We start from the raw sequence: 26,187 nt of genomic DNA on the forward strand, positions 1-26,187 counted from the left end.
CAGCACTTACTAAATTCTAGGCTGGTGCTTCTCAACTGGGAGTGATCTTGTCCCCCAGGCATGTTTGGCAATATGTGGAGACATTTTTGTTACAACTGGAAGGGGATGGTGGCATTATTGACATCTAATGGGTAGAGGCCAGGGTTGCTGCTAGACATCATACAATATATAGGAGAAAGCTTCCTGAAACAAAGAAGCATCCAACCCAAAATGTCATTTATACTGAGATTGAGGACCCCTCTTTTAATCTATTTTTCTACCCCTAGATCCTCATACTATAGTTCATGAGAGCAGAAGATGGGGTAGGGTTGGGGGAGGTGGCGGTTCCTCTGGTCCATACAGTAGGCACTTAATATGTTTCGGTTAGATGAATGAGGGATGAACTTGGGAAAATGTTATATCACAAGCAAATCTTTGCCATACCATCTGTATTTTACCTCCCCATCCTCACCAAACCCTGCTTGTGTCACTTCACTTGCCCTTTCACGCAGCCGAATGTATTTGCCAAAAATGACTGATTTCTAAATGCCAAGGATACTTAAACTTTTTTTTTTTATCATGGAAAATGTCAGATGTGTGTCAGAGTAAAACTAGGAATAATATCACAAACCCCTGTGTTACAACACTTTTCACCATGACCAGTCATGATTCATCTCTTAATTTCTATCTACCTTCTTCCTTTGGGATTATTTTGTGGCAAATCCCAAACATCCTGTCATTCATCTGTTACTACTTCAGTTTGTATTTCTAAAAGGTAATCCTTTTAAAAAACACAGCAATTCCATTATCAAACCAAAAAAAATTAATAGTTTCTTAACGTCCCCAAACACCCAATCAGTACTCAGATTTTCCTGATTGTTCCATGAGTCCATTTTTAGTAGTTTATTTAAATTACGTTCCAGATGTTGTCTGATGCTACAGTTAATTGATGTCTGGTGTTCTTATCGCTAGATTCTCTCTCCCTCCCCCTCTCTAATTTTTCTTTGGAATTCATTAAAGAAAGCATGTTATTTATTTTTTAGTTTCCCACACTTTAGGTCTTGCAGATACAGCCCCCTTGTATCATAAAGTATTTCTCTGTTCCTCTGTTTCTCATAATTGGTGGTTAGAGACTTGATCAGATTTCAGTTTGATTGGAGTAGAGGGGCAGGCACAGGAAATCTCTGTGATGAAGAGATTTGAAGTCTGATGAAAAGATGAAGTCTACCTGTACTGATGGGGTTTTGTGTTTTTTACTGTTACTTACAATGCTAAAATGAACAGCCTATGTATTCATGTGTATACATACAACTTATTGTATTTTTGCTTATCTGTCTTGGGGAGAGATTTGTTGAAATGGAATTGCTGGATCAAAGGATATTGCATATGTGCTTTTGCAGGCTGTTACCATTTCCTTTCTCTGTAGGATAAGAGTTTAATTATTTTGGATTTCCACCATTTCAGTCATTTCCAGTGGTTGTCAGTAGACAGTTTTGGCATGTCCCCCCAGTCCCCATTGATTGCATTTTTGACTAAGAACAGGGGGAGGGTTGCTACTGGCATCTAGTCGGTAGTCCAGGGATATTGCTCGACATCCTGTGATCAAAGCATCATTCCCGCTTTGGCCCAGCTGGTTCATTCTTACTGGAGCTGTTAGTAATTGCCCTCCACTCTTCCCCAGTAGTGTATTGGACACCTTCCATCCTGGGGGGCTCATCCTTCAGGGTCATATCTTTTTGCCTTTATATACTGTTCATGGGATTCTCCAGACAAGAATACTGGAGTGGGTTGCCATTTCCTCCTCCGGTGGATCATGTTTTGTCAGAACTCTTCGCTATGACCTGTCCACCTTGGGTGGCCTTGCATAGCATGGCTCATAGCTTTATTGAGTTATGCAGAAAGGTAAATGATGTATACAGCATAAAGTGATCCCAGTTTTTGTGTGAAAATTATATTCATCTACATAATTACATAATCTCCAGAGAGAAAATAATGGATATTTTTACTACCCTTACCTTTTCTGCCTGAAATGAGAACATAATAGTTTTATAATACTGAAAGCCAACAATATTAATATTATGAGGAAAAGAGGGGGTGACACATGGGCCTCCTCTGAGTTTTAAAGAATTTAATGGTCTCTGAAGGCAAAGTTACTGACCTTGCCTTGACTTTTCCTCTTGCAGGTAGCACCCCCTACACCCTCAGCTACTGATTCCTCTGATACCACAGCAGAGGATGGAGGTGTACCAGGAAACCTGGGAGGACCTCTTCCTCCACACCTGACTCTCCAAGCAGGTAAGGACTTGAATGTGTGCACATGACCGAGAATAAGATAGACTGTCTTGCACAGTCGTCATCTTTTTCTCACTCGGACAGGTAGAAATAACTATTCTGAAGTCCTAATGTGGAGAGAACCCAAGATCTTCATAAGTTTGCAGATACTACCAGGTTATTTAATCTCTTAAAAAGTAGTACAGCTCAATTACTTTCTGTCAATAGATTTTGATCTCTGGATAGATTTTGCACAGGCTAGAATATTTGGTTAAAGGGGTTTTATTTACTGCCCTTTCTTGTCTTTAACTTGATTCCTACCAAATATTGTAGGCTTGTTTGTTTGCCATATGGGTCCCGGTCACTGCTGAATTCTGTGTATATCAAAACTTTCATTAGCGTGTCCACTGTTGGGTCAGTTACCTGGAATATTTGTCAAATTACCTATGTCTCAGATCCAGTGTTTATGAAACAAGGATAACAATGTTTACTACAAGATTATTTGAGTAAACTTTTAAAAAGTATTAATAAACAGTTTTAGGCAATATTAACTACAATTTTTACTCTGCTTTCTCATTAAAATTCATCACTTTTTAACACCTTTTTAACTTATTTCCATCTCTAGCACTAGCATGTAGCTTTCTTTCAGGGTCATATCTAGTGAAGAAACAGTTACCATTTAGTCAGTTATTACATATGTAACAACTTAAAACAGAGCTACATGATAATGTATGCCAGGTTATCAGTCACTTACGATCATTACTAGCAGCACCCTGCTGCATACCATCTTTACAGTTAGCAATTTTAGACCTGTATTCAGTGAGGTAACACTTTATGTGAGAGATTTCAGGTCCATTTCCAAATAACTAAAATCTTGAATTTCTAATAATAAAGCTCTGAAATCTAAATTAGGAGTGGTTTTAAAAAATACTAAGGGTGTTTGTACAATTTGATATGTTAAAATAACATCATTTTCTTTCCATAATAGAAAATAATTCTGGAGGTGGGGGCTCTGGCTATGTGCCCACCTGGGATCGAGGTGCCAACTTGAAGGATTATTACTCAAGAAAAGAAGAACAGGAAGTCCAAGCGGTAAGGCTATATATAACCCTGTATTACATCTCCTAGAGTGTGATTTAGGACTTGGTTCATGGCACAGTTTGAAATATTTGTAACTTTATAATTTAGTGATTGTTTAAATTATTTGAGACTGATAGTTCGCACAAAACACCATAAACCTAAGCTACCTGTTAATTCTGGTCAGTAGAATTGCCTGTGAAATAAAACTGTTTTTCCCTGGTATTAATAAAATGTCTCTTCATCTGCTTTGTAGGAAACTTAGTTGCCTCAGTAAACCTCATTTCTTGAGCACTTGCAGTAAAAGTGCTTTGATAAGATAGCTTACTTTGCTAACTTGGTAGATACTTTATTTTTTGGCTGTGTGCAGCATGCAGGGTCTTCATTCCCTAACCAAGGGTCAGACCCATGCCCTTGTAGTGCAGTCTTAACCACTGGACCACCAGTGAAAATCCTTTCACTTTATTTGTTTAAAGTTTTTAAACCAGCCTAAAGAAATTGGTCAAAGGTTTCTTAGGAACAGTTTAAATGTGTAATGCATTAACCAATAGCTTGTTTATGTGATAGGACCGTCACATGGAGTAAGAACTAGTTCTGGCTCAGTTTTGACTAGGATTAAAAGCTGTTAAAAGACAACTTCCGCACTTTTAAAGCATGGTACAAAGAAATTGTTGTTATAGAACTGTGTATCTTAAATCTACATAGCATCATGAAGCCAAGTTTAATTATTGACTCAACAGACCCTTGAATCTGAAGAAGTGGATTTAAATGCTGGACTTCATGGAAACTGGACCTTGGAAAATGCTAAGGCTCGTCTGAACCAATATTTCCAAAAAGAAAAGATTCAAGGAGAATATAAGTACACGCAAGTGGGTCCCGATCACAACAGGTTTGCTTGTTTCACTCTTTTCCTTCTGTAGTAAGTTAGGGTTTTGTAGAGTTGTTGTTCTGTTCTTGTACGTGGCATCTGGTTCAGTTTGTGGATGAGTAGAAAATGGTGAAAAGATATGTTATATTGACCGAGAAAAATTGTCACTGATGTGTAATGTACAGTTTGCTAAGGTTTTCTCTTAGGAGTGTGATTTTAAGAATAAAATCACAAAAATTTTCTGTTTAAGAATAAAATCTGCAAAAAATCTGCTCTTTGTGTTGCTAGACTTCTGGTTCTCGTATGAATCTGAGAGGCAAAAGCCTCAGTAGTAGCCTCAAGTAGTGGTTTGTCCATGTTTGACTTAAAAGTCAGCCAGAGGTAGTAAGTTTGTTGTTCTCTGTGGTGGTAGAAGCAGTTATAATGTTTATTTCTTTAACGTGTCAAGTTAGACACTTCGAGTCTTCAGAGATAGATGGTGTTACATCTAGAACCAAATTTCCCATCGGCTTTGAAAGTTGCCTGTGTTCGAGTCCTATTAGTGACGTTTTAAGGGCCTGTTGTGAAGCTGAAGGAGAGCCTCCATCTTTGTATGTGAGTTAAGTTTGGCACACTTTTGTTCTGTTAAATTTCATAAACTGAACATACAAGGAGGAGGAGGTTCTCACAGTGACAGTATGTTTCTCAGCCTGCTTGCTGTTCTTCCTGAGAGCATTCCAGGGTGTAGTAATTATTACTCCCAGGAAGGCTCATATGGATAAGATTCTTCTGGGGGCACTAATATTTTATTGAAAAGGAGGGGATGTTTTAATGAAAATCTGGATGATTTTAATTTGCTGTCCTTATATGAACTAAGTCAAAATGCATCAAAACTGTTTTCTTTAAAAATCAAAGTGTTGCATCTAGCAACCCTAAAATAATTATTACTGAAATAAAACTTTGATATTGCTCAAAATGATGTTCAGAGCATGGTTCCCCCTGCTTCCCAATGTTTTATTCAATTCTGAATTCTCAAATACTTAATTTTGACATCTGACTTTATTAAACCATCAGAAATTATAAAAGAAAGATTGGTTTGTTGATGATTTTTTTTTTTTCAAATTTTGTTTTTCTACACTGATTGGGCTTAGTAGCTCTTGATAACTTGAAGGGCAGTTAGATAATTTAAGTATGCCTGAAACTTACTGTAAATTTTTTTTAATATCTTAATTGATTCTGATACAAAGAGTTAAAGAATTCAGGCTATGACAAGGAAGGCAGAGGCAGTTGGGGGAGCTTGGACAGCATTGCTCTTTGTATGTCCTTTAAAGGCATAACAGACAGCAACACTAGAGGTCTGTGTTCATACACACATGTGCTGCTGCTTAGGCTGAACTAAGCAATCACATGGGAAACTATTGTAAACTGATTTCTGGTGTTGCTGTTCCCCCCTAGGTGGAGGAGAATGAGATTGAGTGCTGACTTTAAGCCTGGCTGAGAAACATACTGCCATCGGTGTCATTAATGAAAGGGTGGATGTTGTTTCCCTGAAAGCCAGTGGCCTTTGACCCCTGAAGCCGCTGTGCCTGAAGGTCAGTTCACGAGGTATAGGAAGGAATCTTAACATTTTTTTTTTGTAAGTCTCACCTGACCTTTTATTCACAGCACAAAGCCAAGGTTAGAATATACCTGAGCAATGGAAAGATCAGAAAGCATAGTTTCCAAAGGGCAATTTTCCCCTTTTTAAAGCCCAAATTTATTCCCTAGTATCTGCTAGCTATTTTAGCTATAGTTTTCAAAAATATTTTGTTCTCCGAGACTTGACTTATATAAACTAATTTTTTTGTTGTTATTAAGGGCTACTTCCAACTGCAGGCAGATAGCAGACCTGTCTCCAGCCACTGACATGGGCTCGGTGTTCTTACTCCCATGTGTATGTGGGCACACAAGCCTATTTTTAGCTGATCGTAACAGATTGAAATCATTAGTGGGTGGCCCATGCAAAGAATCGGAAAACAACCACAACTGTAGTTTAAGGAGAGTATTGGACTTACTTTATTTCTTGGCCTCAAGCTAAGTGGAAAATTCCTTTTCACTGAATGTTTTCTAGCTATTCAGACTGCAGCCTTGAAATACAGTTTAAAGTAAGTAAATGTGGAATCAGAGCTCCTAACATTTTCTTTCCATGAACAGTTGGCTCATCAGGTTTGATTACCGCTGTCTCATGCCGTGCTGTGCATTATTTGACGTTTATATACTTCATTTGTTCTAGGAGTGAACAGAAATGTTTACAGTGGTTTTTTGCTTTGCTTTGCCTAAGCAGTTGGAAAGCCTGATTTAAGAATCCTGGATTTAATGATTCTAATGGTGAAATTTCTAACCTTGTTTGTATATGTTGTTACAGGAGCTTTATTGCAGAAATGACCATTTATATCAAGCAGATAGGCAGAAGTAAGTGTTCCTGCTTTCCTGATATTCTGAGTCTTGTATAGCTTAGTAGTATTCATTATAAAGTCTTGAGCCACATGTATTATTAATTTGACAGAGTCCATGCTATAAGGTACCATTTAGGGTGTCTTAGAATATTAGTGATAAGCAGGCCCAGCTTCCCAGTTTTACATGTTGAAAGATTGTGCTAGCATTGTATTTCAAAGGGTAAGAGGTGGTAGGCTGCTGAGGAATGTGCCAGTGTCAATTAATCTTTCCATTGATACAGAAAAGATATAGCTCCTTCAGGTAAAACTTAGTGACATTTAGAAAGGAGTTAATCAGATGATAGGATTTGAGGTCTAAAGGTGAATGTGAGCATTTAAGTGTCGCAGAGTCAAGAAAGAAAGTTGAGAAAGTTACTCTTAAGGCATTTAAGGAACCAACTGGGGTTATTCATAAAGGAAGTAAAAAGACAAGCATGAGCATGTATTCTTTATTCTTAGTAAGTTTAAAAGCAGGCAGTGTGTCATGCTTGAAAGTAAACAATAGCTCTGTGTACCTGATTTTGTCTCTAACAAGTTTAATGATTTCAATGAAATCATACCTGTGTTGCTGGGACTCAGTTTACCTCACTACAAGTTGAGAGAAGTGGGAAAAGATTCTTTCCAGCTTGAGAATTACACACTTATGTGTAGTGGATAATTCTTATGACTTAAGTGTAGTGTATCAAAAACTTAGAAAATCAAGTCTTTGAAAGAAGCACTAGGAGATGATGTTGAATTTTTTTAATCCTAGACTTAAGAATACTTTGAGTGGATAGGAGTTCTAAGCTTTTTGGAACACAGCTACAGTGATTTGTTTACATCAGGGAATAGCAAACTTAGTAGAAGTCCAGATAAATATTTTAAGCTTGGTGGGTCAAATATATAACACATTATTATTTCTGTCTTATATTTATGAACTCTTTACAAACATGATAACATTTCTGGTTCCTGGGCCCATAGTCAAACTCTAGTTGAAGTGTTCTTAGTAAATGGCTTCACTCTTGAGAGACAGAATTGAGTAACTGTGACAGAGATTATATGGCCTTAAAGCCTGAAATATTTTTTGACCCTTAATAGAAGAAAATTGCTTGACTCTGGTCTGGGCACTTTGGACCCATTTTTATTCCTTTGATTTGCTTTTTAATCCTTTATTTTTCAGAAGTTAAATTCTTCCCGTTTTAATGCTATATGATGTTAATAATGACAGCTTCGTTAAAATAGTTTATTTGCTTTTAATGTAAAGATTTGTATGTGGTATGTGTCTTAGTGTGTGCCTCTAACCAGGATGGTCAGCTGTTAATGGTATTGGTTTGAGTTAGCAGTTAGAATGAAAAGGAGCTTAGAACTCTTAATCCCGTATTTTAGGTCAGCTTTTGTACCCTAACCTTCTAGTTGCTTATGATGAGATGTTTCTGTACTTAGACAATTGATCTTTTTCTCTTTGGTAATTTTGAACTTAAATTATAGGGATTTTTGCACGTGAACATGGATCAAATAAAAAACTGGCAGCACAGTCCTGTGCGCTGTCACTTGTCAGACAACTCTACCACCTTGGAGTGATTGAACCATACTCTGGACTTACAAAGAAGAAAGAAGGAGAGACAGTGAGTCTTTAGACTTAGTAGCCCAGAGATAATATGAGATTCAGTTTTGCTGTTGTTTAGTCACTAAGTCTTGTCCCACTCTTGGTGACGCCATAGACTGTAGCCCGTCAGGCTTGTCTGTCCATGGGATTTCCCAGGAGAGAATACTGGAGTGGGTTGCCATTTCCTTCTCTAGGGGATCTTCCTGACCCAGAGATCAAACCCTGGTCTCCTGCATTGGCAGGCAAATTCTTTACCGCTGAGCCACCAGGGAAGCCCGTGAGATTCAGTTCAGCTTCTGTTTAATATTTGGCTAAAGATGTTTGATCATTGTAGGACTCTTGCCTCAAGAAATGGAAATGGCCTTACTCCTCATCATTAAAGTAATTCTTTCACCAGGGAACTGACTTCTTGTTGGCTTTAGGTCTACTGTAGGCCTAGTATCAACTCCATACTCTTAACCCTCCCGTAGTAAATCCGAGTAGTGTTCATATGTATGTTACACGATTCTGATGACTCTCCCTTTTCTGTAGGTGGAGCCTTACAAAGTGAACCTTTCTCAAGATTTGGAGCATCAGCTGCAGAACATTGTTCAAGAGTTAAATCTTGAGATCGTGCCCATAGTAAGCATACAGATACTTAAGTTCTTCACCTTTGTGTTGACCTTCTTCAGTCAGACAAGCAACTGATATTTTTGGTTTTGTTTTTTTTAATAGCCTGAAGATCCCTCTGTGCCTGTTGCACTCAACCTTGGCAAACTGGCTCAGTTTGAGCCATCTCAGCGGCAAAACCCAGTGGGTGTGGTTCCTTGGTCACCGCCACAATCCAACTGGAATCCTTGGACTAGCAGCAACATTGATGAGGGGCCTCTGGCTTATGTGAGTGCAACACTGTTGTTGAGATCAGACTTCTGTGTTTTATTTTTGAACATATTTCATTAGGATGTCTAGTTTTAAAGAAATGAATTCAGCTTCATTTTTTTGAAGCTGAATTACGCTTTTGTGTGACTGTTGCTTTCCCATTTTATAGGCTACTCCCGAACAAATTAGCATGGACCTCAAGAATGAGTTAATGTATCAGCTGGAACAGGATCGTGATTTGCAAGCAGTAAGTGAAGTATTTAAACATATGGTGCTTAAGAGCTTCAAGACAGTGAATAATATATTTTTGCCCTTTCTAGGAAGGCAAATTAAAGATACTAATCTAACTGATAATCCTAGTTACCTCTGAGGATAGGAGTAGTGAGTTAAGGGCCTGTTGTTCTTAATGTAAATGAAGAGATGGAGTATAATAACTTTCCATGTGTGTGTGTTTTTGTGTTTTCTGAGTAAAGCGACTTAAAATGTTTAGAAGAAAGGTAATGTATATGTAATGTCCAGGATAAAAATGAGGAAAATAAGGATGCGGATAAGGCCAAAAGATATTGTTCAGAAATTTAATGGAAAGAGGCTATTCAATTAGAGGTGTGTGTGTGTGTGTGTATATGTATATACACTTTTATCAAAAAGTATTTTCTGAGTATTAAGCCAGTGGGAAGGAGTAACTTTTCCTAGAGATGGCAGGTTTGGTTTGTGTGTTTTTTTTTTGTTTTGTTTTTTTTTTCAGAATTAAAATAGTTGCTTCTGATATGTATGTTGGTGGACATGTGAAGTGTAACTTTTCTAATACAGGTCTTACAGGAGAGAGAGTTACTGCCTGTGAAGAAATTTGAAAGTGAAATCCTGGAAGCAATTAGTCAGAATCCAGTTGTCATTATTCGAGGTGCTACTGGATGTGGTAAAACCACACAGGTTCCCCAGTTTATTCTAGATGACTGTATCCAGAATGACCGAGCAGCTGAGTGTAACATTGTAGTAACTCAGGTAAGTAACAAGCCAGTTTATGAGGCATGTGCCTGTTGTGAATAGTGTTTGAGAGGTGGAAACATCTAGAAGGCCAGAGCATTCCTAATTCTTTGATCAGCTTCCCTTTGTAGTGACATAAAATTCTGAAAGTTGTAGAGCATTAGGCCCCTTTAAGTTAAAAACAGAAAAAAGGCATGAAAAGAATTTAACTTTTGTGTTAATCTCTGGTATCTTTCACTGATAAGGTAAACTGAACCATATGGTAGATTCTTACTGTCTGGGCCTGAAGGGAGTCTTTGAGCCTCATTTCAGTTCAGTCGCTCAGTCGTGTCCAACTCTTTGCAACCCCATGGACTGCAGCATGCCAGGCCTCCCTGTCCATCACCAACTCCCGGAGTTTACTCAAACTCATGTCCATTGAGTCGGTGATGCCATCCAACCAGCTCATCTCTGCCACCCCCTTCTCCTCCTGCCTTCAATCTTTTCCCAACATCAGGGTCTTCTCAAATGAGTCAGTTTTTCTCATCAGGTGGCCAAAGTTTTAAGAGTTTCAGCTTCAGCAGCAGTCCTTCCAGTGAATATTCAGGACTGGTCTCCTTTAGGATGGACTGGTTGGATCTCCTTGCAATCCAAGGGACTCTCAAGAGTCTTCTCCAACACAGTTCAAAAACATCAATTCTTCGGTACTCAGCTTTCTTTATAGTCCAACTCTCACATCCATACATGACTACTGGAAAAACCATAGCTTTGACTAGACAGACCTTTGCAGGCAAAGTATTGTCTCTGCTTTTTAATATGCTGTCTAGGTTGGTCATAACTTTTTTTCCAGTGAGCAAATGTCTTTTAATTTTATGGCTGCAGTCACCATCTTCAGTGACTTTGGAGACTGAAAAACTGAAGTCTGTCACTGTTTCCATTGCTTCCCCATCTGTTTGCCATGAAGTGATGGGACCAGATGCCATGATCTTAGTTTTCTGAATGTTGAGTTTTAAGCCAACTTTTTCATTCTCCTCTTTCACTTTCATCAAGAGGCTCTTTAGTTCTTCTTTGCCTTCTGCCACAAGGGTGGTGTCATCTGCATATCTGAGGTTATTGATACTTCTCCTGGCAATCTTGATTCCAGCTTGTGCTTCATCTAGCCCAGCGTTTCTCATGATGTACTCTGCATATATGTTAAGTAAGCAGGGTGACAGCATATAGCCTTGACATACTCCTTTCCCAATTTGGAACCAGTCTGTTGTTCTATGTCTAGTCCTAACTGTTGCTTCCTGACCTGCATATAAATTTCTCAAGAGTCAGTCAGGTGGTCTGGTATTCCCATTTCTTTGGGCCTAAAATAAGGTAAAACTGAGAGTACTTAGTCCTTAAGTTTGCATTCAAAGCTTGATTCTCTTTTTATCTTATCACCATAAGGTTCAATAACAACCAATCAGAACAAGAGTAGACAAGATAGAAAAACAGATAAATGATTGACTTTAGCAGAATGCTTATTATATGCTGGGTTCTGTTGTAAACAATTGATATTTTTGAGCTCATTTAAAGTTTATGACTCTTAAGATGTAAGTACTGTATCATTTAGTATTTTTCTTTCAGTAACTTGAGGCACAAAGAGATTTAAAAATTGCCCAAGATTAACACAGGAAGTGGTTGAAACTAGTATTCACAACCAGTCTGCCTTCAGTGTTCCCCATTTTGACTGCCACGTTCGGTTACCTTACCACTTATAAGCAATGCTAGCAAGTCTGTCCCACAATTAGGGAAGAGCTAATTACCTTTCCAAGTCTTCTTAGGTAAAGTGGTTCCTGTCAGCTGTAACCCTGTACTTCTGGCATTTGGAAGGAGAGCGTCGCAGGTAGCCGGATACCACCTCCTAGGCTGACTAGGGTTGACTTAGGGATTCTTAACCTGGAAAGTATAATTGATACTCAGGGGAGTGTCTTGAACCTTGAAATAGCGCCCCCCCCACCCCCCAAAAAAATTGTGCATATACATTTATGTGGACATGTGCAAACCATGCTTTTAATGTGTCTGAAATGAATATATGTCTTAAAATTGCCCTGTATATTTTATAGGAGAGTTGGGTTTGGGGAGGATCTAAAAATCTTGACTGAAGAAATGCATTTAAAATTGATATTGTAAGCTTGAAGAGATAGGATAGGTGTCCATTTTTCTGGGATAGGACCCTTAGCTTTTTTCTTCTCAAACTATTCCTTGATTGCCCTTCTCCCCAAATTAGCTATGATTTCTTTGCCTCACAGGAGACGTTCTAACTCCCAACTACACCTATCAGTAAAGGACCCTTCCTCTTAATACTTACCTTTCGGGAGACCTGTTGTTCAGGAGGATGCCGTTTTACAGAACATTTGAGTTCTGTTCTGCCCTCCCTGTGCTACCACTTTCCATTTACACTCAGAACAATCCAGCAATATAGGCAAAAATGCAGACTCCCAACAAATGAGCTGAACACCTGTATTTTCACTCAGAAGTTGTTTGCATGTCATGAGTAGGAAAAAACTAACTCCTGCCCCAGTAGGAAGTGATACTTTTCACCTTCTATCTGATTTACCAAATCCAAGTTGTTCCAGACAAAAATGGCTTCTGTTTGTTCTAGACAGAATAGTTTCTGTAATATGGTCTTCAACTTTGTATTATTTGCTCACTAACTTGTGCCCCCTCCCAAATAAACTTGGACAGTTCCAGTGGGCTTCATCTGTAAAATGCACAGATTTCTATAAGTAGGCTGTAACAAATGGCAGCCCACTCCAGTACTCTTGCCTGGAGAATCCCAGGGACAGGGCAGCCTGGTGGGCTGCAGTCCATGGGGTCGCACAGAGTCAGACACGACTGAATGACTTCACTTTGACTTTTTACTCTAATGCATTGGAGAAGGAAATGGCAACTCACTCCAGTGTTCTTGCCTGGAGAATCCCAGGGACGGGGGAGCCTGGTGGGCTGCCGTCTATGGGGTCGCACAGAGTCGGTCGCTACTGAAGTGACTTAGCAGCAGCAGCAACAAATATAAAACCAAGGAAACTAGTGTGGAATGGTGGATCAAGGGTTATTCTCTCCTTGCATATAAAACAGCTTTCATTTATTCACTAGTTTTCCTTTATTGTTATATCCTTCATAAAGTAGTAAATTTATGGAGTTGAAAAATGCTTCGGAGAATTATTCCATCTTTCTTCTCAGAGTGGAGTATTTACAATAGATGGTCACCTAACTTCTGCTTGAAAACGTCCAGTGGTGTGGAGGTGTGGCCTGTGTCTTCTGATTCCAGGGCAGCCTGGAAACATATAGTCTAAATCTACATGTACCTTTGTTGCTATACTCACAGGATATCATACTAGCCATAATATCTACCAAGTATAATGTTGTTTTGTATACTTGGATGATAGGGAAATCTTTGGAAGTTTTCAGAAAAGTCAAGGCCCAACACTTAAAACATAAACCCATAGCATCGTCCTTATGATTCAGCCTGTTTATTCCTACATTGCAGGAAACAATTATGTACATTCAGTTTTCCCAGCTACATAAGCTCATCAAAACTAGGAGTGATTTCAGTGTGGTTTGGGGGAGGGGCTTGTTTATCTTTTTCTGTTTGTCTAGCAACTTCTGTGGCACCTGATACTAATGTGCTATGACTGCTTACCTTATGAATTAATAGATGGGTGAATGGTAGATACAGCAAAGGATCAGGCTGTTCGCGTTCTTAGTAGCTCGTACATCTCAGTTAAATAGTTCTTTAAAGGTGTGCCTTCACTTAAAACAACAAGCTCTCTACCACGTGTGATCGGTTTCCCTCTTGAGATCACTTGATACCATTAAGAGTTAGGGCCAGTGGTGAAGAAATTTTATTTTCTATAAAAACCTTGGAATCACTTTATATACAAAGTAAAAAACAGCATTTTAAACATGTCTGCCATAGAATTAAATTTTTATTTTTAAATTTTGGAGCTTTCTAAATATATCACTATTATTCTTTCTATTGATTACTGAACTGCCAGGGTCAGGTAATTTAATAACCCTAATAAGTTAATTTTGTAGCATTTAAATCACTTTTTTTGTTTGTCTCAGCCTAGGAGAATCAGTGCCGTTTCTGTGGCAGAACGAGTTGCATACGAGAGAGGAGAAGAGCCTGGAAAAAGCTGTGGCTATAGCGTTCGATTTGAGTCCATACTTCCTCGCCCTCATGCGAGTATAATGTTTTGCACTGTAGGTCAGTGACAGGTTTTATTTTTGCCTTTCACTGGGGGTGTACATTGTGTTGTTTGTGAAGAAAACTTGATAACAGCACAGAAGGACTGGAAATGATGTATCAAGAGCCCAGTCTCAGAATTCTTGTTTAAACAGAACTTTTGGCCATTTTCCTCTTAGAGAGTATGATACACTTCTGGTTTTGTAGCACAGAGCAAATGAAATCAACTTAGGTTACAAGAGTAACATCTTTTTCATACTCTTCATTAGACAAGGGTGTTTCAAAGTACAAATCAAGAACTTATACCAGTGATTGTTTCTTTTCTAAAATGCGGGGGTTATAGTAGTTGAAGCATGGATGATTGTCTAGAAATTTGTTTCTTTGCACTTTTCTGTACCTCCCTACTTTAACATAGAAGCTCATCTCCAGTGTTTGCTCTGATTTTCTTTTCAAGGTGTGCTCCTAAGAAAACTAGAAGCAGGCATTCGAGGAATCAGTCATGTAATTGTAGATGAAATACATGAAAGAGACATAAATGTAAGTAACCAGAGAGTTATAGTAAGGTACTGATACTAATACTCTGAATAAAGAGATCAAAGTAGAATATCTTTATTTCCATTTTTCCATAGCTTACAACTTCTGACAAAATTATGTACTCTAGTCACTAAGATATTGGCCATTCTGTTTTAGCAAATGTTAAACCCTTTAGTTAAACCCTTTTTTTGTTAAAGCAGAGTTCTAAAAGTAAAGACCTCTTATTGTAAAGTAAGTATAATTTCAGTGATTATTAAGCTGTAGCATAATTCAGTAACTGAATGATTTATCACTGAATATCTGATGGAATTTTACTGATCAGTTTTTCTTTGAGTTGAAAATTTGTGATAAATTTTACTTTTTTATCTTTTGGCCATGTGGCTGGCGGCAGTTTTCTGACCAGCATTGAACCCATCCCCATAGCAGTGATAGTGCTGAGTCCTAACTGTTGCGCCACTAGGGAATTTTACAATTTAATACAGTTAACAGTGTTTTTTGGATATTTGTAGTTTTCGTCTTTTTTGACGTTAATGGTAATAATACCAGAATTAAGGGAAAAAAACTAGATTTTTCACACCTGATCCTTTTGGTTCTTAGCAAAACTTATATAGAATTAACTTTTTATACAGTGTATAATTCAAAGATTGATCCCGTAAAGCAGTGACTCTTTTCTATGGCACTGTTTACATATCCAAACACAGATGTTAGTGGATGGACAATAAGTCATTCAAACTATTGCCAAACTGCTGTTACTTAAACATTCATTGGTGCTCCTCCTCCTTAGCAAATCCTTCCATTGCCGTTGTTGTTAATCATATTTAGTTTTAACAAAATGGATTTTTACTGTTGTGCTACAACAAAGTTTGCCTGGATGACCTTTTTAAATCACAAATCTAGCTGTTTGGTTGGATAACATATTTGCTGCTTTTGTCATTCAAAATCCTTTGAAAATGCAGGGTTCCTCCCCCTCTAATCAATCAAAATGTTTCAGTATTATCTTTACTAATAGGTAGCACACAAATGTTCTTCCAGTTTAAATAATTCCAGAGAAACATTATGGATTATTGTTACTAATTTCCCCCAAAATAAGTGGTTTTGGTTAGCTTTTCTTGAAAGCTTGTCAGGTCTATATTAATGTATTGTTCATTCAGTAAAAATGGAAAAACAACTTCGCAGAAACTTTGTTCTCTTTCAGATGTCCCTAATCTAAACGTGTCACTTTAAGAGGGAAAACCCCAAAGAACTTATAAGACCAATTATTAGAAATACTTAGCGATGTGGCGGGATAAAAAGTTAATATACAAAAGTCAGTTGCATTGTATGTTACCAACAGCTAGAAAACAACTAAAAAGATACCACTGTACTAATCAGAATGTCAAACACCTAAGACTGACTCCAACAAAAAGACATGCAGAACCTCTATAGGAAAAATAAAACTTCATAACAAAATACTAGAAAAGAGTAGGTTGTATTCATGGCTAGAAGGACTTATGTCAGTTCATCTGACGTTGATCCACATTTGAATGTCTAATCATATTTCCAGTAGGTTTTTTTTTTTTAATGGAATAATTGTAAATAGGAAAGATTTAATGACCAAAAATAACCAGGACTCCTATAGAAGGGCAGAATGAAGGCTCTTGCTTTACAGATCTGGGACTTAATTTGAAGCTCTAGTAATTGAGATAGTGTGGCACGTGGGGTGACAGTTTGACTGATGGAGTAACAGACTGTAGAAACAGATAGTGTTGTGTGCAGCTTTGGTGTAGTAGAATGAGTGATAGATGTCAGGTTAGATCAGTGGGAAAGGGAATGGACTATTCAAGAAACGGAGCTGGAAACAAATGGGCATCTATAAGGAGATACTTGAATAGTGTTCGATCCTTACCTCATAACCAAATACAAAGATCAACTGCAGGTAGATAAGGGTCTAAGTGCCAAAGCAATTTTAAAACTTTAAACTAGAATACGTAAGTAGACATCTAAACAGCAGTACCCAGTAAAGATATAATGTGGCCCACACGTGTGATTTTTAATTTTCTAGCCTCATATTTTAAAAGGTGAAGAGAAATACAAAATTAGTATATCTAAAATTTTCATCATGTGGTCAATATAAAAAATTATCAAGGTTTTTTGCATTTTCTTTTTCATGTTAGATCCTCAAAAATCTATGTATTTTGCTCTTAGAGCACATATTAGTTTAGATGAGGCATATTTCATGTCCTCAGTAGGCACAACTCTATGGGGCAACAAGTCCCAGTCCTTCTGGAAGAATTTCTTAAAACGTGAGATGCATTAACCATGAAAGAACACTGATGTGTTCATCTAAATTAGTATTAGTTATTCATTCAAAAGATACCTTAAGGAAAACCACAAGCTTGAAGATTGCAATATAGCCAACAAAGGATTAGCAATATATAAACACCTCCTGCAAATTAGTAAGAAAGTACAGATGGCTCAGGAGAGAAATTTGAAAGAGGAGTTATATTTGGCTAGTAGACATGATGTGGGGTGTTGCGTCTCATTGGTGAATAGGAAAGTACAGACTAAGACCATAAGATACTTCTCCTTCATATCCACTTGATTAATAAAATACAAGTGATGATACCAAGTATTGAAGAATATAAATGTCATCAGGATCTCTTATCCATTGCTCCTGGTGGTTTATGAACCGGTGAAATACCTTAGGAAAATATTTGAGCATTATTTCCCAAAGTTCAACATTTCACACCCTCTGAGTACAGTTCCCTACCTACACTTACTCATGGAAACTTGGATATGTACCACAGGAGGTATGCACCAGAATGTTCAGAGGGCGAAAGTTTGGAAGATTAAGATCCTGAAAACAACATCGATACCTGCAGAGGGCATCCCCAGAAATCTTCTGGTGAATTACCGGGTATATACACACATTGTGATATTTAAGTAGTTTTGTCAGACTGGTAACACACGCGGGTGAATCTTAGCAGTGCTATAGTGTGTGAAAAAGGGAATCCCAAAAGGTGACATAGAATATCGTACCTTCTCATAAAGTTAAGAATAGGGAAATTTAAAAATTCGATGTATTCATGCATATATATGTCTGTATATGTATTTAGATACACATACAGATAAGAGGAAAGTATATGAAAAGTAATAAAAGATTGAGAATGATGGATCTCTCTCTAGCTTGGGGAGGCAGAATGATGGACTTGAAGACCATAGCCAGAGAAAAGTTTGTCAGAGATCCACCTTTAATGTTGTTTGGTAGGTTGATGGAAACTCTACATTATTAAATAAGTGCCTTGATCATTATTTGTTTAAATGGACTAAGTACAACCTTTTCAACATTTTTCAGATTAGGTTTACAGGTGATTGGAAAACTGATTATAGGCTCATCGTGACTTTCTCCCTTTCTTTAAGTAAAGTTTGTGCAACTGAAAATGTAAATTTCATTGAAAATTTCCTCTCATTAAATTTTTTTCTTCTCCCTTCCCCTACCCCGATAGCACTCATTTCGAATCCCCATAACAAATAGGCTACAACTGTTGTTAAAAAGTACTGCTGCTGCGTCCCACTGTAATCCCTCATCTTACAAGCCACCTAAAAACCAAATTTCACTGATGTCTTGTGCTTATATAACTCAGAAGTCTTTTTAGGTGTATCTCATGAGCAAGGACTTGTTAATTCATTTGTTTTTCCATTTGTGTTTATGTTTTAATAGACTGACTTCCTTTTGGTAGTGCTGCGTGACGTGGTTCAGGCTTATCCTGAAGTGCGCATTGTTCTCATGTCTGCTACTATTGATACTAGCATGTTCTGTGAATATTTCTTCAATTGCCCAATCATTGAAGTTTATGGGAGGACTTTCCCAGTTCAAGGTAAATATTGTGGGAGTAGGGTGGGAGGGTGAGCGTTTTTTGTGCAGTAGTGTGTAGTTTTCCTTAATCCTAGAGATAGGAGTAATCTCAAGGATATTTAAAATAAAGTCTAAATTAGGGTATCACATACATCATAACATTCTTGGGGTTTAGTCAAGCAGTAGTGAATGATCTCAACTTGAGTTTACGTATCCAGTAAATTGTCTATCCTTAATAGCTAAACTTTTAAGATTCTGTACAGTCAAATGTAAATTACTATGGCCTATATATATTCATGGAAAATGCTGTTAAAAGTTTAAGCCGCCAGGGCCAAATTAACTAGAGAATCAATCTTTTGTAGAGCAGAGCAGGCAGATTTTGAAACAAGGTTAAGGTGAATGTTTGTCAAATTCATGCATCTCTGATTGTTAAGAACTTATTTGGAAGATTTTTATCATCACCATATTCTATGATAGTCATCTAGTAGCTTGGTTTTAAAAATGAATTACTTGGTACAGTCTAATTTGAAGACATGAAAATAAGCTAAAAAGTTTTCAGTGTACATATGGAATGATGAATAGCTGTGTCAAGATGGTAACTTTTGAAATTCAAAAGAGTAGCTCTGAAATAAAAGTCAGTGCACTCATATCTCATGAGGGTCCAGTTAGTAATTCCCAAATGGCTTTGCATGCATACTGGGATTCAGAAAATAAGTAAGTGGATGGCAGGTGGTGAGAACCAGGTTAACTGCTGCAGTGAGAGGCTATATAGGTGAGTATGAGGGAAGACGTGAATAAACTGTGGTATTGGATTACAGTTGTAGACATTTGTAAGAACTCATGTTCTAATAGAAGTAAATAAATGCAGACAAGTCTGGATCCATGAATTTGTATATTTCCTAGCTTTGTCTGCTGAATACGCCTAGAAGTAATGACATTCTAGTATGATACCCAGATCTTGTTTCCAATACCATTCTCCAGTTAAAGGAACCAGATGTCCTTAAAGAAAACTGATTCTGAGGCAGGGAATACACAAGATGAGCCTAAAACATCTTGTAGTACCAGAAAGTAAGGAAGTGCTTAAAACAGTGAAGGAGTCAGAGGGACATAGGAGTCAGCTGTAAGCTCTCAGTGGCCAAAAATGGAATAGTTGGAACAGAAAAATAAAAAACATATTATTGCATTATAACCTGAAGTATAAAAATAGGTATCCATGGGGTCTCAAAGATTCAGGCATGACTGAGCAACTAAACTGAACTGATTAATTTATGCAGTGGTTGAATAAATATCTGGGTAATAAAGACACAGCTTTCATATGAAGAATTACAGAAAGAATTACGTAGATTCTGTTACTCAAAAAAGTGACTCTTTAATTCTTTGTATCTTCAGTGTACTCTGCTTAATGACTTGCTTCCAAAGAGTAACGTAGGGAAATGGGGAAACAAGTAACTTGGCAAACACTGCCTCACCATGATCACGTTAATATCACCAGTGAGGAGTCATGTTGATATGTACCTTTGATATAATGTGATGAGAATGGTACTCTGGGGCTCTTTGGTGTAGTGGGTAAGTGTTTAGAGTATGAGACATTTCCAAAACACTTCTGGAACACTTTAGAGAACCTCAGGAGCATAATTGATCAGTAGGTGTTCCAGCCGTTGTTTGCACTAAGGTCCTTCTTTAGAGTAGTAACTGAAAGGAACCCATTTTATAAGGATGGACTATGGTTTATTATTAATTTCTGTCCACATGTAACACACCACGGGAGTATACAATATAGAGCACAGTATGCAGTCCATGATTGTTGGTGGATACCCTGACTGGCTTTGTGGGAACATGTATGTATAAGAGATACCTCACCCCCTCCTTCAAGGTTTAAGAAATGGGAACACTGAGTTTGGTTGGGAAAACAGGTTATTGCCCCTGAAATGCCTTGGTAGTTGTGAAAAATCAGATTGGAGGGCATGGAAATGATTTTGAATTGTGAATTAGAGGGTGAGTTTTAAAGACTGCTCATTCTGAAGGTTGCTGTTACTTACCCGATTATATTGTCCTGGCAGAATACTTTTTGGAAGATTGTATTCAGATGACCCACTTTGTTCCTCCACCAAAGGACAAGAAGAAGAAGGATAAGGATGATGATGGTGGTGAGGATGATGATGTAAGTGAATTTAATGAAGAATTTTCATTATGGGCAAAATTTTTATTACAGAGAATGATTTCAGTAAAAAGATAACGAGTTAACATTACAAAAAAACCTCTATAAATTAATATCTATCTTTGAATTCGCTGATGTATTTGAATTCACTGATGTATTTTACTCCAAAAAATTCCACATTCAGTGAAAAGTTTTTCATACAAGTTTTATCTCTGGCATAAAGGTTTTTTAAAAAAAGGAAAGAGGAGGATATTTAGTAACTATTTTGTATGACTTTGCTGCTCTATTTTCCATGAGCCATAGCACCTGGAAAACTGGTAGGTACAATCTTGTACCCCATCCCAGATGTACTGAGTCAAAATCCACATTTTAAGAAGATCTCCAGGAGACCCATATGTACAGTAAAGTTTTAAGAAGCAGCAGTTACAGTCCTTGGTTACACAGACTGTATGGTGATGACATTAGCACATGGAGAGAGTATTAAAGTGGGGGATCATGAGGGATTTCCTAAGAAGAAACAGGAAAGAAAAGTTGACACTTATTTCATAGTGCTTAAGAGTTGGACCAGTGATATTTTAAAATGCGTCTTAAGTCTGGAAACGTGAGCAGAATGAAGACTACACGGCAGCCAACAATGTATAATATAATAAACATAACCTCAGACTTTTTTTTTTTGAGGATTGGTAGTTTTAATCAGACGATTTGAAGATATAAATGAATTATATTGTGAATTACGTTCTCAAATCTTCTGATGAATTAGAAAATTTATGGGGGTTGGGAATCATAACAAGTTTGTTTCTCGTTACTGAAGGTTTGGGTTATCTTTGTTTCTCAGGCACACTTTTTGGAAAATACCAACCATAGTATTTCAGATGAAGGTGATCCAATACCCTGTCTGTAGGTCTCATTTTAGAATTAAAGGACTTAATATTTAGGGTGAGATGAGTCTGGAAATTACACAGAGAAGCATTGTGTATATATAAAGTAATTATACAGTAATTGATACAAAGAGAGGATCATAGAAGCAGTTCGTTAATCGGTAAGGAAAATATTTTTGAAAAACCAAGTTTATAGTCAAAAGAGAGAAACTTGGTAGAAAGAGCCATTAGTAGTTTCAGTAGAATGAAGAGTTTGTGCTTTGAATTTTAGTCATGTCCTACGGGGCATGTTGGTCAGTGGAAAAATTCAGTAAGCCAGTATGCAGTGGTTTTACATTTTTAAAAATTAAATTTCTTCTATATGCTAAATACAACTAAACAGCTAAAGATAATAAGGATATTTAGGTGTCATTTGGACATTGAGAACACATCTGCCTAGTTGTGGGCTGTGGTAATTGAGACAGTCCAAAATATGTTTCCCTATTTTTTGCAGGCAAATTGCAACCTGATCTGTGGTGATGAATATGGTGCAGAAACAAGGATAAGCATGGCTCAACTGAATGAAAAGGAAACTCCTTTTGAACTCATTGAAGCTCTACTTCTGTACATTGAGACCCTTAATGTTCCTGGAGCGGTGTTGGTCTTTCTGCCTGGCTGGAATTTGATTTATACTATGCAGAAGCATTTGGAAATGAATCCACATTTTGGTATGAGTCTTTCTTGAATTTTCAACTACTTGAGAGTGGGAAATGAATGATTTTGCTTGTTCCCTCGCCAGTATGTGAAAACAAAGTTTAATGCATCGATTTTTTATTAAAAAGTACATAATGTAGTCAGTTTTAAACTAGGCTCCTTTTTAAGACCTGAATTTTTCCATATTGTTACAGGAAGCCACCGGTATCAGATTCTACCTCTGCATTCTCAGATTCCGCGAGAGGAACAGCGCAAAGTATTTGATCCAGTACCAAGTGGAGTAACCAAGGTAACAGGGTTGCAAGTGCCTTAGATATTAAATGAGACAGACTTCAAAGAGCTATCCAAAACAGTTACTTGTAAATGATCTAAATTGAGGAAGAAAAACATAGGTCTTTTCTTCATGAATTTAGTGGTTTTTCCAGTTATCCAGTCATTGAGTGGTTTTTGTTTTTGTTTTTGTTTTTAAACTTTTGTAATTCTATTGTCACTTACTACATAGGCAGGTCATTCTTTTTGAGTACATAATAAAATATTTTCCTGAGTGTAATTTTTAAAATATCATTTCTTCACAGATCATTTTGTCCACAAATATTGCAGAGACAAGCATTACCATAAATGATGTTGTTTATGTCATTGACTCCTGCAAGTAAGTTCACAAGGAACCCATTGCCTGGGATGTAAGAAATCTTTAGAAAGTTCTATGTAGTGTCTAAAGTCAGTTTACAGAATCAGAACACTTTAAAAGTCTATTCTCTTACCATCAAAATTACTGTGCTGTATCTCTGTGTACTGAGTTACAGGCTACTGAGTGATTCTTGGTGTTGATCATCATATCAGTTATGGTAGAAAGTGACAGAGCTTAATGTTAGCTTCTGGCTGCTTCTCACTCTTTTTATCTGCTGGTGTTTTTCTCATAAGCCATTGGGTGTTTCCATTGACCACTGCACATAGTACAATAGTGAGCTATTTGGTGTGTAAAGATAACCAATATTTAGGTTGTGACAAATGTCCTACTTGTAGGACGCTCACTTAGAATTAAGACTTCACATTTATATGAGATGGCCTGGGACACAGCCAGGGCGGCACTGTGTCACAGGTAAGGTAATACACAGAGAGGACAGAAACGGCAGAGCTTGGTTCTGTCCAGCCAGCTTGTGCAGCTTGTCTTTTCAGTATAGTCCCTAAGCCTGTCCTGGAAGTTGAAAAAGATTTGCCAGTGCCCATGTCAGGCCAACCTCAGTCATTTAGTGACAGCTGCCTGTGTGCGACATTGACAAATTCCGAGTTTGCTACAGGGCTCCAGAAGTACCTTGCTAACAACGCTTGGTGAGGTCATTAGAAGTACTACGTATTCCGGTTTAGCACATAGTCTTTAGATCATAGGTTGCCTAGCAGTTATAAACTTTGGAATAGAATTGCCTTGAATAATTAGCACTTAGTTACCTGTATGTGCCATATCCTGTTTAAATGCTATGTGTTCATTAATTCACAAAATGTTTATAAATAAAAACACTCTGAGGTAGGTGCTAGTATTATACACATTTTCAGATGAGGAAAATGAGTCACAGAAAGATTAGTAACTTGGCCAAGATCATCCAGCTGGCAAGTGGCACGTATGTGTTAAATCAGCTCATAGTAGGTTGGCAGCTTAGAGAGTGCAGGGTCAGATTCTTGGTGCTGCTCACAGACAGACATTGCAGGTAGGCCTAACTATCTGGAAGCACCTGCCACTTGGTGGAAATATAATAGCCATGTATTGATAGTCATGTGAGTTTTAGAATTAACCGCCCATTCCTATTTAGGCAAAAAGTGAAGCTGTTCACTGCTCACAACAATATGACCAATTATGCTACAGTATGGGCATCTAAAACAAACCTTGAGCAGCGGAAAGGACGAGCTGGCCGTGTGCGCCCTGGATTCTGCTTTCACCTCTGCAGCCGAGCTCGTTTTGAGAGGTAAGACCAATTCTTGAGTGAAGAAGGAAGATTTTCTTTCAGCCTTTTTACACACACAGCCCCTCCCCACACCTCTGCCCTGACATAACTTAATGAACTCAGTACATAGTGCTTTCAGTTAAGTTCATTGCAGGAAACTTAGCTTAGATGTAAGATTATGGTGAGAATGAGATGAAATTAGAAATTATCCACAGTGGCATATTTGATACTGGTATACTTTTTATTGATAATCTTTTAAAAGCATGATGTGTTTTCCCCACCAAAAAAAAAAAAAAAGGATATATGTGCATTATTCTGGCACCACATAGGGAGTACTGATATTTATGAAATGATTAGCTTTCTGGAAAAATATGTTAAAATATGCGTTTATAGACCCCACAACCACCCAGCACATCACCTCTGTCATATGACCTGCCTCGTGTGTGAGAGAGAGAGGGTGTTGTTCACCTAAGGAAGCCAGAGTCTGAGGAGCTTAGCAGACCTCTCCAGTGCTGAAATCCAAGTCTGTCAGTGCCTTGTCCATTTCCCATTTATACCACAAGGCCTTTTGGGGAATGTTAGTGGATGAGACCAGGTGCTTTAATATACTTCTCTGGGCATAAGCACACCATCTTCTCAGATTGTTGGCTCTCCAAATCAAGTTGTATTCCCTGTGTGCCTCCCCACAACGCCCCCCTTCCCAATTTTTTTAAATAAAAAAAGTACTGGCCTTGAATTATAGACTTAAGATATCTATTTAGTTGTATGTTTTCTGGAAATCAGTGTGGTGTACGTTAGGTTTAACAAGTTGATAATAAAGGTAAGTTAGGGGTGTGTGTGTATTTACCACAATGAAGAATTGTGGGCCAGACTAATTTAGGTCTAGATGTATATAACACTGAATAAAAATCAGAGCTTTGATTTGTTTTTATACTGGTAGCATGGCTCCCTAGTAATTGTAAATGTAGGTTTATTTGAGCATCAGAAATTAATGCAGGCAACTGGCTGCAACATGATACTTAGTTCTTTTTAAAGGTTGGATTCTCCCTTGAACTGAAGAAACATCTTGGAGTAAAATCAGCTCACAGCTAGTAACAGCATGAATAGATTGAGATTTTTGTTCTTTTTTTCTGTAAGATAAAGTATAGGTATGCTATATGCGTTTATGTAAACCTGATTTAAGCTGGTCTAAGTCTTGCCAGAAATGTTTGCATTCACCTCCAGATGGTCCCTCTGAATCTTCGTTACAAGTAGTTCATATAGAATAAGCATGAATTAGAAATGTAGAGACCTGCATTTTGATATTATTTGTACCTATTCACACTCTTGAGGTCTTTATTTCCCCATTCTACAAAATGAGATTAAGTTACTTAACCTTTTTGTGTCTCTTTCCTCAGTGGGGGAAAAAAGGTAATATAATGCTAACTCCATAGGATTTGTTTGAGAATTAAGTATGTCAGTAATGGAAAGTATTGAGAACAGTGCTCGGCACACAGTAAACTCTCAGTAAATACTATTGTTAATTTATTTGTGTAGTTTTTATTAATTGTAAAAGGGAAGAGAGTCTTTATAGTAAATATAAGTGTTCTTCGGTAATTGTGGAAGGATGAGGGAAGGGCCTGATAGCTCTCTGCAAGGTTTTTGCTAATTAAACACGTGTGTACACAAAAGAAGATGGTTATTTTATGCTTATTTTCTCTTAGACTTGAAACCCACATGACACCAGAGATGTTCCGAACACCATTGCATGAAATTGCTTTGAGCATAAAACTTCTGCGTCTGGGAGGAATTGGCCAGTTTCTGGCCAAGGCAATTGAACCTCCGCCTTTGGATGCTGTGATTGAAGCGGAGCACACACTTAGAGGTACCCACAAATACAGGT

General features: G+C 37.6%; 1 protein-coding gene across 1 annotated transcript in view; it reads left to right on the forward strand.

The window, feature by feature from the left end:
* DHX9 (DExH-box helicase 9) overlaps positions 1-26,187 on the forward strand; it is a 41,204-nt gene that overhangs the window by 7,301 nt on the left and 7,716 nt on the right. Inside the window, 18 exon segments of the mRNA NM_174036.2 lie at positions 2,163-2,274; positions 3,239-3,342; positions 4,068-4,216; positions 6,579-6,625; positions 8,116-8,252; positions 8,765-8,854; positions 8,948-9,109; positions 9,261-9,338; positions 9,902-10,093; positions 14,150-14,291; positions 14,725-14,807; positions 18,505-18,661; positions 20,700-20,800; positions 22,169-22,382; positions 22,563-22,657; positions 22,944-23,017; positions 24,174-24,326; positions 26,009-26,169. Coding sequence (NP_776461.1) covers positions 2,163-2,274; positions 3,239-3,342; positions 4,068-4,216; positions 6,579-6,625; positions 8,116-8,252; positions 8,765-8,854; positions 8,948-9,109; positions 9,261-9,338; positions 9,902-10,093; positions 14,150-14,291; positions 14,725-14,807; positions 18,505-18,661; positions 20,700-20,800; positions 22,169-22,382; positions 22,563-22,657; positions 22,944-23,017; positions 24,174-24,326; positions 26,009-26,169 — 2,251 coding nt within the window.

The sequence above is a fragment of the Bos taurus genome, chromosome 16 (assembly GCF_002263795.3).
Source record: "Bos taurus isolate L1 Dominette 01449 registration number 42190680 breed Hereford chromosome 16, ARS-UCD2.0, whole genome shotgun sequence".
Lineage (NCBI taxonomy): Eukaryota > Metazoa > Chordata > Mammalia > Artiodactyla > Bovidae > Bos > Bos taurus.